Raw genomic sequence first — 17,750 nt, forward strand, 5'->3', positions numbered from 1 at the left:
TTTGACAGAGTAGGAATCTGAGACCCAGAAGGTTGAGGTGTCTGCTACGTGCAAGGCACTGAAACAAATGCTGAGCATGTATATGTTCACATGCTTATTTATTGACTAATAATCATTTTATTGCATTGAGTTTTGCATTTTGGTTTGGTAGATAAGAGACAGTGTTTATAATATATTTAGGGCCTTTGTAGAAAGTAATAAACTGAAACATTCTGAACTTCAACTCCAATTAAAAGCACTGCATCTCTGTGAAACACAGAGATAATTATACATAATTATAAGGGCTCTTCTTTCTGCAGAATTTTCTTAGGAAAGAAGAAAAAAATATGAATAAGGAGACTTGCGTTCTAGTTCTAGCTCTGCCACTAACCAATTGTCTTTTATCTTTCTTCAGGGTGTAGGCCATTGTTGGTAACATGCTGCTTTTGATTTTTTGTTCACTATGTATCTTTTATTTGCTCTTTGGGTTCACTGAAAGTTTAGTTCTCTACTAGTGGGTTCCAGAATTTTCAAAAATATAGAATCACCTGGAGAGTAATGTTATTAATGAAATGAGCTTTTGTAACGTGACCAGTTAGGGGTCATTGACAGTGTCCCACTATGTCCCAAATGCAATGGTGTCTGATCTCATTCTACTGCAGTCTAGGCTTAGTTCATTATTTGTCTGATGTGGCTTTTCAAGACACATGGATGATGGACAAATTTGATGACATACCTGTCTAGTTCCATTTCATAATACACCGAGCATTTTATGTTCGTCAAATACTTTATTCAAGGTAGATGATTGTACAGACATCTTTTCCATTGTTATGGATTTCACCAAGGAAGTTTTTTCTGGGTTTGTTTGCAACTAGCTCAGTGTTATTTGAGAATGAGAGAATATTGGAGAACTCTATCAATAGGAAATCCTTGTTTTCTTTGGACCTCAAATAGGACATTTACCATGACACTGGAGTATACTTTTGGAGAACACACATCTTTAAAAAATACTTTAATGTCATTGACCTGAAGATACATACTATTTCCATAGCCTTGTCTATTATAGAGTCTTAATGATGATCTATATATTCCAGCAAAAGTATATATATATATATATATATATATATATATATATATATATAATATATATATATTATGTTGAATAAGTGAAGAGAAAGACAGAGACAAAATATTTCCTTTATGAAATTAGCACAAAGGGTTGCCATATTGGTGGTCAAGTGTATTTGTTGAACTAATTACTGAGCTTATATTGAAGTGGCAAGCTAAATTTCATTAATTGGCTAAAATCAATTGGATTGCCAATAATGATACCTAGAGAGTCCATAGAAAGGGTTAAAAAAATAACCTAGGGAAATGTACATATCAATCACTATATAACTGCACAGCGTGATAGGAGCAATATCCTTATCCTTGGGCAGGTTAGGTTAATTTTTCCTTAAAAGGTATTGAAACCTTTTCTCATGCTTGATTGCTCAGGGATTAAAAACTCAGGTTGTTTGTATTGCTTCTTGGTCCCCTGAGTTCAAAACAGCCACAAAGAGCTCCAGGAGGCCTCTGCTGCTTGGTTAGTAGATAATGATGGGCAACTCAAGTCAGGGAGTTTTACCTAGGAGAATTAACTGGAGGTGTCCTCAGGGCCTATCCTTGTGGAATAGCCTTCTTCTGTTATAGCTAAGTAAACCTCCTTTTGTTATAATTGTTGAATGACTTCCCAGTGTCTCATTTTATTACAGCATCAAACCTAAACTACCAAGAGATTGGCCTAGTCAACTCTGCTCAGAACCCACATTCAGGCTTTTTTTTTCCCCCATCAAGTAAAAGAAAGAAAAAGAACTTTTTAAAGTGTAGCATAAAGGAAACAATCCGAGTTTTCCACATGTCTCAAGGGGAGGCAACTTTTACTGTACTAAATCCAATTTAAAGATGAAAAATTGTGAATGGTGAAAAAGGAAGTGTTGGTGGCTTTGTTCTGCTTATGGTAGATTACCAAGTTTGTCTGGAAGGTTTCTCTCTCTCTCCCCCTCTCTCCCCCCTTCTCTTTCTCTCCCACCCTCCCTCTCTCTCCCCCCTCTCTCCTTCTCTCCCTTCTCTCTCTCTCTCCCCTTCTCTCTCTCTCCTCTCTCTCTCTCTCCCCCTTCTCTCTCAGTCTCTCTCTCTCTCTCTCTCTCTCTCCCCCTTCTCTCTCAGTCTCTCTCTCTCTCTCTCTCTCTCTCTCTCTCTCTCTCTCTCTCTCTTCTCCCTCCCTCCCTCTCTCTCTCTCTCTCACTCTCTCTCTCTTTCTCTCTTTCTCTCTCCCTCCCTCCCTCTTCCTCTCTTCCTCCCTCCCTTTTCTGAACACTAATACTTAATCATTTGACCTAGTCCACCCTTACAATTGTGCCTGACCTCGATTTCTTCTCCTACATTAAAAGACTTTAACCAACATGAGTTACTTTCTAAAAAGGGCGTGAAGGATGATAATAATGCCTTACCAGTAGCTGGGATTATATGGAGGGCAGTTACAAAAATAAAACTGGGAAACTTTCATGGCCATAAGATCTGGATTCATATTTTTTATTCTTTCTTAAGAAAGTTCTGCAGAAGGAAGAGCCCTTATAATTGTGACACATAAGTAAGGAGCACAAAAACTGTAAAAATATTTTTAGCCCAGTTAAAAATAAACTGTCTGTGTTTCACAGAGATGCGGTGCCTTTAATTGGAGTTGAAGTTCAGAATGTTTCAGTTTATTACTTTCTACACAGGTCCTTTACTATTTTGTATTTAGGTGCTGAGGCATCAATTCCTCTGGCAAATTAAGGAGATCTTCATATATTTGAATTCACAATATTAAAAAGAGGGAGGAAAGCAGTTTTTAATTATTTTTTATACAGTGTTAGGAAAGGATACTCAGGAAGATGTGAGAAGTGACAAATATGGTTTCAGAATTTCTCATTAGTTAATCCACCCTTAAGGCTTCATGTCATGGTGACATGATCGTGTTCTCAGTTTTAAGAATGATGGATCATGGGAGAGCAATATACAAGGCAGTGTTTCCTCTTTGTTCTTCTCTAGTCTAGCAAGGAAGAGATCAAGCCTGATATCCAAACTCATTTCTCCGCATGATGGCATGACATTAAGAATACAGCACAGACTCAAGATGTGGGGATGTATTCGGGGAGGGATGTTGGGGCATGGGAGGGCCTAACAGCAGGTTCCACGACTACTTGAACCGTTCAATAGCAGGGACAAAGCTTTCCATAAGAAATAAGATCATGGCATTGATCCCAAACAGGATTACAGCTTGTAATTGGATTGTTTCCTTTTTTAACAAATGAAATGAAATCCTCTCACAGAAACTTGTCACCTACACAGGGTAAGAATAATGGTGTGTGCATCATTTGAGTTCTTTCCTCTCCTTTCCTCTTTCCTCTCCTTTTATGTTCTCATGCAGGAACATAATTTCCGTTCTTAAGGGTCCAGAGTAAGATTTATAAGAGATTTGCTTAATGAAAGCTTTATTAATTTGATTAGAGATATTCAAATGCTGTATGTGTACTGAGCTACAGAAATGGACTTAATTAATTTACGAAAAAAAAGAAGAAGATAAGGGTGTAGTGGACCAGCCAGTAAGAACCTAGGTTTCAGGGACAAATTTGAGGAGTTTCACCAGACTTTGGCTATATAGAAAATCTTTCAAAGTCCTTGCATATATGTCACCTATAACCATGCCAATTTCTTTAGAGAGTCAAGCACCCCAGAGACCTAAGAGAAAATTGTGATGAATGGGAATCTTATGAGCTCCATAGCCTTGAAAGGACTTATTTTTCTTCCAGGAACCAGAAAGTTTAGCATAGGCTCAGGTCTCTTGAAAGGGCTTCACGGCTGTGTTCTTGATAGGTTAGCTTTTTAAGGAATAGTGGAGAATGATGATAAAATGAATACTGGTTCAATTTATCTTTTTCAGTGAAACCAATCAGAGGACAGCTCGTAGATCTTTACAAAAAATGTTTTCTGTTATGCTCTGCTTGTCTCAACCTTTCTATGGTCCCAGCATCATCTCTGCAGGAAGCCTGATTATTTATTCTGCTTCTATGATACATTATCTTTTTCTCTCAAAATTTTCTGCGCCTTCATCCTCCTCCCCCACTTCCTTTGAGTCTTGTCTTTTCACTTTCATCATTCAGTATTTTGTCCCTTCACTGGAGAGTGAGACCAGTCCCTTTGGAAACTACAGTATACTCTCTAGAACCTATCCAAGGTCTGCCATTTCCCCAAGATCCTCCACACCATCTATCAAATGGATTTAATAATCTTGGCTTTTCACAACTAAGGCTAGGCTGGCATCCTCATTTCTTAACCATGTGGCACTCAGTAGTGTATCTTCTCTCACAGCTTTTCGCCGCACGGTCTTAGCAATCATCCCAAGCTGATGATACAATCAATACTTCATGCTTCTAGTCAACTGCCTAGTACTGAATGTTCCCTATTCAGCCATTCAGTTCAAGATGTGAATTGTTCCTGTAAAGACCACTCCTTTCTTTTCCCTGCAGTCTTTAACTGCAGTATTTCTATGACTAACTACATGCTAGTTGCAGGACTCAAGCAGGCAGTACAGTCTTCTTTTTTTTTTTTTTTGACATTCTCTGACAATGACAAAGTCTAACCAGGGTTCTGGTCTGAAGCCCCAGATTGCCCCTGAATTGTGATTCCTTTCCCTTCCATTACTCATTTGATGCTCCAAACCCCATGATTATTTCCAAGCACAGTTTCACTGACTTCTTTCTTCCTTTGCAGAAGGAGACTGGAAGATAACTGTTGTCACAGGGGATTTTGAGAAGGCTGGTACAACTGCTACAGTGTCCCTTTATGCTTATGGAGAAAAGAGGTCTTCAGGTCCGATCATTTTGGGATCTGGGAAGCACCAGTTATTTAACCCCAACAGTGCAGACATATTTAAGGTAAAGTTGATAGGTGTCTTACAAAAATGTACTATATCACAAAATTCTGAAATGTGACTCGTGAATAAATAGGGAAGGGACAATGTGAATATGAAAAAGATTTAAGCTTTTGGTTGTCATTACAATGTAATTAAATATAACGACCCAAATTGAAATGAGCTAATTAGTTACATGGTGTGTCTTAGATACTTAGGCAGAGTGTGATATCCCCAAGAAAGACTTAAGTGGAGGACTACATTTCTAATCATGGCTTTCTACATCATTCTATAACTGAGGTAATTGACATTTTTATACCTACACTTGACTAGACTTATAACTTTATGTAGGGTTAGATGTAGAGACTAGACTTGTGATTTCATTCGTATGGGCTGCTTCTAGGTGAAGAAACACCCCCTGCCAGTCCATGTTAGCCTGTTCTCTTTAACTTACAGTCTTAGAGCACTGAACTTAAGAGACTTGCTCAGGATCTTATAGCTAACGTGTCAGAGGTATGGCTTGAACACAGGTTGTCCTGACTTCGACACTGGTCTTCTATCTACTTTATCACTATAACGCTACCTCTCAACTCTACATAGAAACATAATCTTAAAAGGGACTTTAGAAGTGATCCAGTTCAAATTCCTCATTTTATAGATGAAGAAACTGAGGCTCACAGAGGGAGGAAGTAACTTTTCTCAAGTCATATACTCGTTATTGGCAAAGTTAAGGCTGGAACCTAGGTCTTTTGATTCTTGGTCCAGTATTCCTTCTACTATTCTTTCAAGGACTCTCATTTCAACATGTAGTCTTTATGTAGAATTCTACTATAAACAATAGGAAAAGATATGTGGATATGAGAGATCAGTGATTGTTTCACCTGTAAAAAGCTCTCAGCATGGAAATTCCCTCCTCCAATGTAAAGTTGTAAGGGGACGTACCTCTTATGTGTAAACATTTGCATGATTGAAAGGGGGGAAAAAGGACTTTTGTTTATTAAAAATTTATCAGATGTAAATAAAGTCTTTAAAGACACACTTTGGAAGAAGACCACTTTGAGGGCTGATGCATTTTGGAGGTTGCAGAGCATTTAGGCCACCCCTGTCTAAGGCTTTAGAGTTTCAAATTCACAACATGACAAATCAACTAACTGCTACAAGGACATAAGGTGATTTTAAAAGGACTTTTGGTTTTACTAACAGAAAAGGGAAGTTTATGAGGTTTTGTTGTTGTTTTGCCTCTTAAGAGAAAGGTTAAGTCTCTAAGTTCTAGGAGATACTTATCTGAGCAGCTGAAGGTTGTGAAGAGGTGAATAATAAGGCTGAGTGATCAAAACTGAAGAGAATTAAATTCCATAGGGCATAGAAAAGCTAGGTTAGAGATGTGTATGGAAACCTGGAACAGGAGCAGGGAGAGGACCAGAAACTTTGGTTGCTAGTTCTTGATTGGATGAATTAAAGGATCAGATTCATTAGAAGAGTTTCAACTTCAGCTATTGCTCTTTAATGCTATCTACAATTTAAAAGAAGTGAAGCCTGAGATGTACCTGTTGGTCTGGGTTGCCCTCTCTGGTGTGAAAGGGAAAACCAGAAAAGGGAAAAAAACATTTTGGAGCTACTTGCTGTCTATTAGAAACACATGCTGAGATCTAATTGCATGGTGTATAATCCTGGTGAGCAAAGAGCTGGTCTCTCTCTTGTTGAGAGTCAGACTAATGAACCTTGCAGTTCTCTGGCTTAAAGGGAACTATAAAAGAGTAACACTTTAAAGGGCCCTTTTAAGGGTGATTGTTAGTTAAAAGAACTTGTCATTGCTTGATTGGTTAGAGATTAGAACAAAAGAGGACATGCCCCGCAGCAAAATGATGAGGACCAGAAAAAGGGAAATTAGCAGAGAAGCGGTTTCATGTTGTCCAGATGTTCCTGAGATAGACTAATGACACCAAGACCTCCAGTCCAAAATTGTGAGTTACAGCACATGGCTCTTCCTCACTCATGTGTCATCATGCCACATTTAGGCAAGAGTGTGCCCATTTTTCCACAGATCCTGAGTTCCTTGTTTATAAATTGTGACTCAGGTTTTTATAAGGACAATGATATATTGATTATTCTTCCATTGCTTATGTTGAGCTCCTGTTATGTGTTGGTTATTATTGTTCAGTAATTGGTTTTGTTTAAAATCTAATGGAGTCATCATTGTGAATGGCTGGTTTTGTGTATATAAAAGAACGCTGGTGATAGCTCAAGATCTATAATGGAAAACAGGGAGAACATATTCCCTACAGTAGGGTTAGTCCTAGGTCCTTGAGAGAGCATCATTTTGTGGCAGTAGTCCCCATGTAATCTTTATTGCATAAAAGAGAATCCCTTTCCTGACACCCTTTAAAACAATCATTTAGCAAACATTTATTAAACACCTACTATGTAGATAGCCCTGTGCTAGACACTAGGGAAAATGCAAAGCTTAGTTAAAATACAGTCTTGCTATTATGAATGTTAGAGTCTAGTAGACAGATAATGTAAAGATACCAAAAACTGTAATACAAAATTGTACATGATAAATGCTTTAGAAGATTGGGGAGAAAAAAAGAGAGTTATATGTGGACCAAGGTTGAGGGTGATTGCAAATTAGGTAGTTGGTACATAAATCAGGGTAGGATTCATAGTAGAGGTGGCATTTGAGTTAGATTTTAAGGCATGGGTAGAAGTTCAAGGGACATAGGGAACAGCTGGTGCAGAGGTTTAGAGGTGGGATTCAAAGGAAACAGAGTAATACAGCATGGAGACAGCATAGCGTACATGTTACAGAATAATATGTCTAAAACTGTAGGTCAGTTCCAGATTATAGAGATCAGAAGAGAGGGCAAGGATCAAGACAGAGACCAGGGAGAATCTGGAAGTAGGTTGTCATAGAAGTCATAGGGATAAACATAATTGCTCAGGGAGGAAGTGTAGAGAGAAAAGAGAAGGCTAAAGAACAAACCTTGAGGCACCTTATTGGGAAGAGAAAAAAAGAAGCAGGGAAAAAGAAAGACAATAAGTAGAATGAGGAGTTTGTCTCTTGCAAGAGGTGGCCCTGAAGAGTGTGGTATCAAACTAGGAGATAATATTCAGTAGGAAGCGTCATCAAGATTGTGAAATGCTGCTGAGAATTGGAAAAGGACTGGCAAAAAATGGATTTGGAAAGTAAGAGGTCAGTGGTGAACATAAGCAAAAGAGTTGGAACTGAATAGTTGGAACAGCAGTCCATTTATAGTGGGTAGTGAAATGAGTGATGAGGAAGTAAAAATAATAGATAACAGACTTTATTAGAAAGTGTAGCAGGAAAAGAGGAAAAAGACAGAATGGTGGCATGATGGGAAAAAAGGTCAAGAGAAAGTTTTTATTTTGATTTAAGATTGGTGGTACCTTGGTGGAGCTAGTGAAGAAGAGAGTGAAGATACACATATAAAAATGTTTTTTTGGAGCAAGATCCTGGAGGAGGTCAGAAGGAATGGAATCAGAGTTGAAAGTAGACAAATTATCCTTAGGGAGGAATAATGATACCTCTTCTTTTGGGACCAGATGAAAGGAGGAAATGATAATTAAGATGAAACCCAAATTTCTCTAATCATTAACCCTGGATACCAAATAAACTCTCTTCTCTTACCATACTATACCATAGTATCTGCTTCAATATTAAAAGCAAAAAGAAAACTCACCATCAATAGCTTCTTCCATTAAACATTCTATAATTAATTTCTTCTACATCATAAATTGGGATTTTGATAAAAATATCTTTTATTTGTATAGTGCTAATAAAGTAAAGACTTAAAATCACAAAGTCCTATGCATGGTTCAAGCCCTGGTTCCTTCATTTAATGGCAATTTCAGTTCACTTCACTTCTCTCTGAGCCTCTATTTCTTCATTGGCAAAATGAAGATAATGATATGTATTGTACCAACTTCACATTACGCTTAATAAACTTTAGGGTGCCATAGAAAGGGAGTTGTTGTTATCATTATTTGGTGCATTCCTTACAATGACCATGTCATGTAGGTTTTTTCAGGGAATGGACCTGTGCTTTTTTTTTTTTTTGGTGTAGGGAACTCCCATGTGAGGAAATTCTCTGTATCAATGCAGGTTTAAATTTCTCTGCAACTTATAGTCTTAGAATTGCTTATAGCACTGAAAGATTAAACGATTCGCCCAGCATAAAAGCCACTATGTGGAAGAGGCGATATGAGTCTAATAATGTTTTTAAATGCATAAGATAAAATCCATAGGATTATAAAGGAAACCAATTACATTGAAATAGAGTTATCATTACCATTATCATTAGGAATTAACTATATATAAACATAGGATGCTCTTACGGTATATTTGTAAAATCACATAGCCGAAGGATCAAATGTAAACACTGCCAAACGAGTAGTTTTCCTGGAACTATAATAGTATTTTAACAATCCATTTCAATTCAACAAACATTGTGTGCACTAGGTGCAAGGCACTGTGACAGGTGAATACGAAGAAGGGGAAGAGGTATGGGAACAAGCATTTATTAAACACCTACTATGTGCCAGGCATTATGCTAAGTGCTTTATAAATCTTATCTCATTTAATCCTCACAGCAATCATGTGAGCTAGATGCTGTTATTACCTCATTTTACAGTTGAAGGAACTGAGGTTAGAGACTTGCCCAGTGTCACACAGCTAAGTGAGTATCTGAGACCAGATTTGAACTCAGATCTTCCTAACTCCAGGCCCAGTGATCTATAACATAAAGACAAAACAAAGACACAAATGAAATAGTTTCTGACCTCAAGGAACTGAAAATTGACTAACAGAAGCAATGTCTATACAAATAGGTATATTATAAGGAAAACCGAGGCAGGGGAGTACAGTAAAACCACAAGAATTTTTTTAAAAGATTCACTGAGGAAGTGTAGTCCAAACAGAGCCTTAAAGGAAGACAAGAATTCAAAGAGGTAATATTGTCTCATCTATTAGAATACAAGACCTTTAAGAACCAGGATTTTTTTTGGTTTGTTTATTTGTTTTTGTATCCTTAGCACCTACCATGCAGCCTGGTATGTCATTAAGTATTTAATAAATATTTGTGAATTGATCAATTGAGGATGAACAAGTTCATTACAGTGTAGAGAGATAGGAGACAGAGTACTAAATTTTATTAAACAAAATTTCTTTTTATTTTTTTTTCCTAATGAGTCTACTGCTGTGGTTATCCTGGACATTTACCTTACAGTTCACTATATATTTATCAACTTCCTATTTCTAGCAATGGTTTCTCTTCTAAGTGCCAACCTCCATTTCCAATTGCCTGAGGGATATTGCCACCCAGATTGCTCTTCTGATATTCAACATGTCCAAAATTGAGTTTATTTTCTTTTCCCTTGAACCTACTATTCCTCTGGATTCATTATTTCTCTTTCTGATACTACCATTTAGCCATTCTCTTATGTTGGAAACTCTGGAGTTATTTTTTGCTTCTGGGGTATCTCTTGGTAGCACTTAGTAAATTGTCTCTTTCAAACTAAATTGAAACCTAGTACATTCAAAGATAGAATGCTTCTTGAGCCTAGAGAGTAGTTTTCTGATTCTGGCTCAATAGAGGATGAAATCAATTATTTTCATTGATAAATTGGTTTAATATTCATTGTGCATCCCTGGGGTTCTTGCAGCTGGTTAAACCTGTGTACAAACCCTGACTATCGAAGGTCTTTATTCTCGTATGAACATACACACTTGGGAGATAAATCTTATCTCTAGATTATATAATCTCCAAGGTCCTTTCCAACTCTAAATCTCTGAGTTCTTATTCAAGGAGATGGCTATTATTGTTCTCTTTCATAAATCGGGGTGCATTTCCTTGAGGGGGTGGGCACTGAGGTAATTTCTAAATGAATGAAGGCAGGAAAGCAGCTTGGCAGATGGTCAGTGGGTAGCTATTGCAGGCATGGGGGATTGTAGAGAAATAAGTGTGGGGGCTGGAGTAGGAGGAAGGAACAAAAGGAGCCAAGAATAGTTCCTGGCTAGAACAAAGATTCTGGGAGTAAGTAAATGATTAGGGGGATATATATCCTGGGACTTTCCAATTCTAAGATTAATGAAAATATCTCATATTTATTTAGGAGGTTATCTATAAGGTTGGCAAAGGGCACCTAGGTGGCACAGTGGATTGAACAACCAGGCCTGGAGTCAGGAAGACCTGAGTTCAAATCTGGCCTCAGACCCTTACTAGCTGTATGACCCTGGGCAACTAACTCCACCTTACTTTCCTCATTTGTAAAATGAGCTGGAGAAGGAAATACCAAGAAAACCCCAAATGGGCTCTAAAAGAGTTGACATGACTAAAATGACTAAACAACAAGATTTGCAAAATGCTTACCTCTAAACAACCCTGTGCAACAGGTAGGACAAGGCTTAGACTTCTTATTTTTCAGATGAAGAACCTCAGTGAGGTTAAATGACTTCCCAGGGACACACAGCTAAGACATGACCCGTTGAGCTAGCAACTGAACTCTGTTCCTATTTCCACTAACCCCACTGACTCCCGTATGTTCCAGTGGACAAAACATCTACATGTTCTTTTGGTTAAAAGCCTGGTTACAAATTTTGTTTGTTTGGTCTGGATCCCTGATTCTACTGGTGTAGGGAGCTCTAAAGTGAGGATCCTTAGTCAACTGTGTGGATCTGTCACAGCTTTGCAATTTATAATCTTATTGAAGCAGTAGGGAGGGTGAAGGGAATATCAAGCGACCTGGGCTCAAAGCTGATTTCTGACATATTGGCTGATTGGCCAATCTGCCTAACTTCTCGGTGTCCTAAACATCTCTCTGTTGGTGGTATAAACAGTTCATTTTGACTGTGGCAAGCCAGACAATCCTAATTAAACTTTCTTTGTGTTCCTCTTTCCTCTAATTAAGGGGAAAAAAGTATGACAAAGTCTAAGAATGTACGTATATGTACATGTACCTATGTATGTAGTGTTGAATTATGTCAAGTCCTTGACTTACCCAAGTGGCCTCTGAAATATACTACAATGGTAGGCAGATACTAAGAATATTGCTGTTCATATTTGGGTCATCGTTGCTTATTACAATTCAAACGTAGATTTGATGAATCCCATGCTAGACATACTAGGAGGCAGTGGTCTAGTGACAATAGCACTGGCTTTGGACTTGGGAGACAGAATTCAGATCTTCTTTCTTGCTACCAAATTTTCATTGACCATTTCTTGGTGAGATAAACCAGAGAATTCACGACCCTTAAATTATTCCCAATGAATAAATGGATTAAAAGGAGATTATTAGGCACTTTTCTTATGCCAGTTTAGCTCTATGCTAAGCTGTAGGCATATAAAAAACAAGCAAATTAGTCAGTTTCTTCCCTCAGGGAGCTCATAGTCTAATAAGGAAATATATAAAGGAAAGTTTGAGTTGGGAGGGTATATGTGGGCTTGGTAGCCTGGTTCTAGATAAGATGAGGTGAAAGTCCACCATCAGAGCTCAAGGTCCCAGGGGCTATCTAGTAAGAGGAAGGGGAAAGTGACAGTTCAGGCAGCATGGTTTAGAAATGTCTGGGACATGCCACCTAAATATGAACAAAGTTAAAGAGAGTCACCCCAAGGGATGTGCTAGAACCAGTTCTAGCCTTGTTAAATTTTCAGTGTGAGCATTTATACCACAGAAATTAGCAATTACTATGAATCAGTGCTTGATTTATTGTTTTGTTGATTGTCTAGACTTAAGAAAGTGTTAATAATACAGATTAAACTTAAAAGTACATGTATATAAATTTTTTCCCCATAGAGCTTGGTTGTTAAATATTTACCAGTATACTCCTGGTCTTTATCCACTGTGCAAAAAACAGTGGAATTTTCAATTACAAAAAGAAAATGTGAACCTCAGAGATCAAGCAGTACACATTTAGGGAGGTAGCATGGTATACTGAAAAGGTTAGTTTCAAATTTTGCTTTAGACAATTAGCAAGGTTCTATTAAGGACATGGTGCTGCATGTGAAGTCAGTTCAGATCCTGACTCAGACACTTAGTAGTGGTATAACCCTGGGCACATCACTTATCCTCTCTCAGTCTCAGATTCCTATCTGTACCATGGGAACCTACCTCCCAAGGTTCAGATACCTCCCTAGCTCCCTGCCTTCATTCATTTAGAAATTATCTCAGATCCTACCCCCTCGAGGAAATGTACTTTAATTTATGAAGGAGAACAATAATAGCCATCTCCTTGAATAAGAACTGATAGACCCATACAAAGCACTTTATAAATCTTCAAGTGCTATATAAATGTAGGCTACAATTATATTTAACTTTTGATGATGGACAAATCATATCACCTGTCAGAGGCTCACCTTTCTCATCTGTAAAATGGGGATTATAATATATAGCATACCTATTCGACGACACTGTAAAATGCTTTTTAAATTTTAAAGCATTATATAAATGTGAGCACTGTATTATTATTTAATTATTTATTAGACACAGACAATATGTATAGTACTGTACTAGGTATTGTGTATGTGGGGGTGCATTTAATTATTTTTTATCTGCTGTATAAAAAGCATTCAAACCACTCTGTATTCAAGGATATTTTAGTTTACAGTATGAGAATGACACATGAAACAATAGTAAATAATAGTCTGCTTCACCAATTCAAAGACCCATGATTTGGGGGCAGCTAGGTGGCACAGTGGATAGAGCACTGGCCTTGGAGTCAGGAGGATCTGAATTCAAATCTAGCCTCAGACAATTACTAGCTGTGTGACCCTGGGCAAATCACTTAACCCAGATGACGCCCTCCCCCCACCCCCCTGAAAAGACTCATGATTTCATTCATATAGGAACTCTCCCCTAACACAGGTCATATCATCTCTGTCCCTTGGTAGACAGTCTCTATGAGTTGTTATGATAGAAAAAAGTAGTCAACCTTCTGATGAGCCTGCCCAAACTAAGCAAGGTTGGTTACTGGACAACAGATAAATAGTTCCTCACTACTTCTGTATTCAAATCCTTTTGAGCTTGATGGAACTTTTCAAAGTATGTGTCCCACTGGATAGCCTTCCAGAGCCCAGGGTCACCTTTATAGCAACATGAGTAATTGGATATTGTAACTAATAAAATAAGACAAATAATTACATTTTAAATGGTATGGGACAGAATAAAAAGGCTGTGGGAATTGTGAGGAAATGGATATTAGTGAAGCCTAAAACAGTCTGAGAAGGTTTTAGAGAGGAGGCAGGGGACTTCAGCTAATCCTTGAAGGACAAGTAGGGTTTATATAACTATGGAGGAGAGGGGGTTATGGAAGAAGTCGTGGAAATAGAAATGAACAAAATGGATTTCTTGTGCAGTGAAGAGACCTGCTTTATGAGAAAGTTCCTACGAACAACTTTGAAAAAGTTAAGAACTGAGATCAATTCAATGGCCAACCATAATTCTAGAGAATTCGTGATGAAGCATGCTTCCTACCTCCTGACAGAAGGTGATGGACTCAGGGTGCAGAATGAGACATATTTTGGGGGCATTGTCAATGTGGAAAATTTTTTTTTTTGCTTCACTATATACATGCTCCTAAATTCTTTTCTCCCATGGGATGGATAAGTGGAAGGGAGAAAAAATAGCTATTTGTTAATTTAAAAATAAATATATTTTTTAAATAAGAAGGTTTATATTGGGAAGTATTGGGGAAGAAGGCTAGATAAATAAGGCAGGGTCAGATTTTGGAGAGCCTTGAAAGCCAACCAGAAAAATTTAAACTTGATATGGTAGCACACCCATGGCCATGAAAAAATTTCGAGAAGGGGTGAGGACATGATGAAAATGGCATTTTAGGAAGTTTAGCCTAGAAGTGTTGTGCAGGATACCTGGGTATATTCCTATCTCTTCCCTTTTCAAAAGAGAATTCTATTTCAAAAGATGCACTTGGTAGTTTGAATAAACAGTCCAGAAGGAAGACCAGATACAGAAATACAACTGAGGGGAGAGCTGGCTGACCTTACAAATTTCAAGATTCAATGGAAGATACTAATGTGAACAGAAGCTAAATAGAATTAGTTCGTCGTATACAACTATGGAATTGAAAGCAGAGCTGAAACCTGTTTTGTTGGTGCAAGACAGCAGTGTCCTGAAGGAATCTGTGTGTGTGTGTGTGTGTGTGTGTGTCTGTGTGTGTGTGTGTGTGTGTGTGTGATGGTAGGGGCCAGAGAATCTGTGTATGAAGTTTTCAAAGAAAAGTGGTATTCTGACCTGAAGGTGTGTTTTGAACTCTAATCATGGCAGCTACAGAATGATCTCTTCACAATGACCCAGAGGCTCCAGAGCTAGCCCTCTGGGAAACCAAAGCATGATGGATTTAGAGCTGCAAGCTCCCTTAGAGGTCATCTAGTTCAACTCTTTAATTTTAGAGCTGAGGAACTGAGTATCAGATAGGTTAGGTGAGTTAGGTGCTCAGTGGAAGAGCCAGGTTTCTAACTCATGTCTTCTCTGAATCTAAGTACCACCCTCCCACACACACAATGAAAATGATGAGTACCTAGCTAGTGGGTAGCAGAACTCTGGAAACCAACAAAGGAGCAGAGATTACCAGAGGCAGAGCTATATGTAGAGGATGCTGAGGGAAACCACTGAGGAGGAATCACTTCCAGGTAAGGAGTCTCTGAAGGCTGAGAATACTGGTCATGTCTAGTGAGAGCCATTGGAGAAAGAGTAACACTGCACAAAGGAGCCATGGAAGGGAACCACCAGTGTGGAAACAAATTTGACTCCTGCCTCCCAGCCTGTGCCCTTGCTGTAGTCACCCTCAAGGATGTGTGTCATAGAAATTATATGGGTCTCTGGTTGGAAGGCTGCTGACTTTGGGGCAGGGACCCTTGACTTCCTTGAGGCTGAGATCCAAGTCCTGTGTCCATTAACTTCAGCTTTGATTTAGTTCAATAAACATTTACTTCTTTCTATTTATTGACTACATTTATTGTTGACTACTATGGGTGCTGGGGATACAGAGATAAAGTGGAACAGTCCCTGTCCTAATAAAGCTTATGTTCCATTTAAAAAATACAACACAGAATTGTATTTCAGAGAGACAGATAGAGACAGAGAGAGAGACAAGGAGAGAGAAAAAAGTAATTTGGGAATTTCTGCAACTGGGTCTGCAGGAAGCCATGGAGCTTGTGAAACAAATAATAAATGATTAGTTTGAGGGATAGGGAAAGAATGATAGTGTTACAAAACCCAAGGGAAGGGAGATTTTTCAAAAATGTTAAATACCATGAAACTATAAAGAAAGAATGGGAGTTCATTGAATATGGCAATAAGGAGCTTATTGGTAATGTTCAAGAGAACCAACTTCAGTGATAGTAACAGAATCCAATTCAACTCAGTAATTCAGTGAATATTTAAGTACCTACTATATGCAAATTATGCTAAGTACTGGGCCAAGTATGATTTTCAGTAGCATATAGTCCTTGTTCTCTGGAGTTTAGTTTCCAATAAGTGCAAAGCTGTATATAGGGTGGGTCAGCTGGAGCTCAGTCCCTGGGCAAAAGTTTAGAGAGGCATTGAAAGGACTTGTAATCCTTCAGGAGCGTGGAAAAATTGAATTTAGCACCTGCTTAGCAAGAATGACTGGTTAGAATTGGAAGCTATCAGATTGAGGCCTACAGTTCCCACACCCTTAGTTGCTCTACCTCTTCCCAACTTAAATCAGCTTCCCTCTCTGCTCCTGCCCTATTAGAGGGCCTTCTTAAATACAGTCTCATGTGAAAGGTGTCTAATCCCTCCAAAACAGCATTGAGGTTACATCTGGTGCTGCCAGCCTCAAGAAAATAAAACATTCTAGTTATGGCCCTGTGTGGAGGGGTATGGCATAAAGATACTCAGCTATAACACACTATATTTTATCATTAGTGTGTTAGAGTTTTTCCTAAATAAAGTGCTATATCAGGTATAATCAGGAAAGTCATTAATAACAAAAGTGGTTACAGGGTTAAGGAAATCTTTATGGAGGAGGTAATATTTGAGTAAGCTTCAAAGCATAGTTTGGAATTGTGCTACTGAGTGGGTGTGGGAGAACAGTGTAGACATGGGGAACGTCATGATCAAAAGCATGGAGATGGAATAATAGAGGGCATATTTGGGGAACATAGGTCAGTCTAGTAGTGATAGAGTGTTGGATAAAGTCAGGGAGCAATATCATGTAAGACTGGGAATGTGGGGTAGTGCCAGGTCATGGAGGACCTTAAATTTCAGGCAAAGCATATGAACTTTACTGATTTGGCAGTAGAGAAACACTGAAGACTTTTGATCATAGGGGCTGTACGCATAAGGAAATTTGATTTGGCAGTGTTATGAAAGAGAAATTAGTGTGAGAAGACAGTGGAGGTAGAAACAACCCTTACGAGGATATTACAATAATCCATGTGAGTGAAAATTCAATTCTGATGAGTCATTTAAGGCACATACCATATGCAAGGCACTTTGGTCGGCACTTGTGATATAGAGACAGAATGAAGAGACAAAACAAAACAGTTCTTGCCCTCAAGGGTTTTCTACTCTACTGGTAGAGAAATGAGTGTGAGTAGACTATATAATTTGAAGAGGGTTAAGAAGTGATGCTTGAATTAAGACTTGGAAGATGCGAAGGACTCTAAGAATTAGATGCGAGAAGGGAATATATTTCAGATATAGGGGACAATTTTGCAAAATCACAGAGGTGGGAGCCTAAATGCTGAACTTGAGGAACAAACAGTTCAGTTTGAGGCCAGTTAGACCAACACAGAGTGTAGAGAAGGGGGGAAAGTGAAATAGGTAAGGAAAGATA

The 17,750-nt window shown here is 38.3% G+C and overlaps 1 protein-coding gene across 1 annotated transcript in view; it reads left to right on the plus strand.

The window, feature by feature from the left end:
* Positions 1–17,750, plus strand: part of RP1 (RP1 axonemal microtubule associated) — a 629,473-nt gene that overhangs the window by 220,843 nt on the left and 390,880 nt on the right. The window contains 1 exon segment of the mRNA XM_036741155.1: positions 4,774–4,937. Coding sequence (XP_036597050.1) covers positions 4,774–4,937 — 164 coding nt within the window.

Source organism: Trichosurus vulpecula, chromosome 1, assembly GCF_011100635.1.
Source record: "Trichosurus vulpecula isolate mTriVul1 chromosome 1, mTriVul1.pri, whole genome shotgun sequence".
Taxonomy (NCBI): domain Eukaryota; kingdom Metazoa; phylum Chordata; class Mammalia; order Diprotodontia; family Phalangeridae; genus Trichosurus; species Trichosurus vulpecula.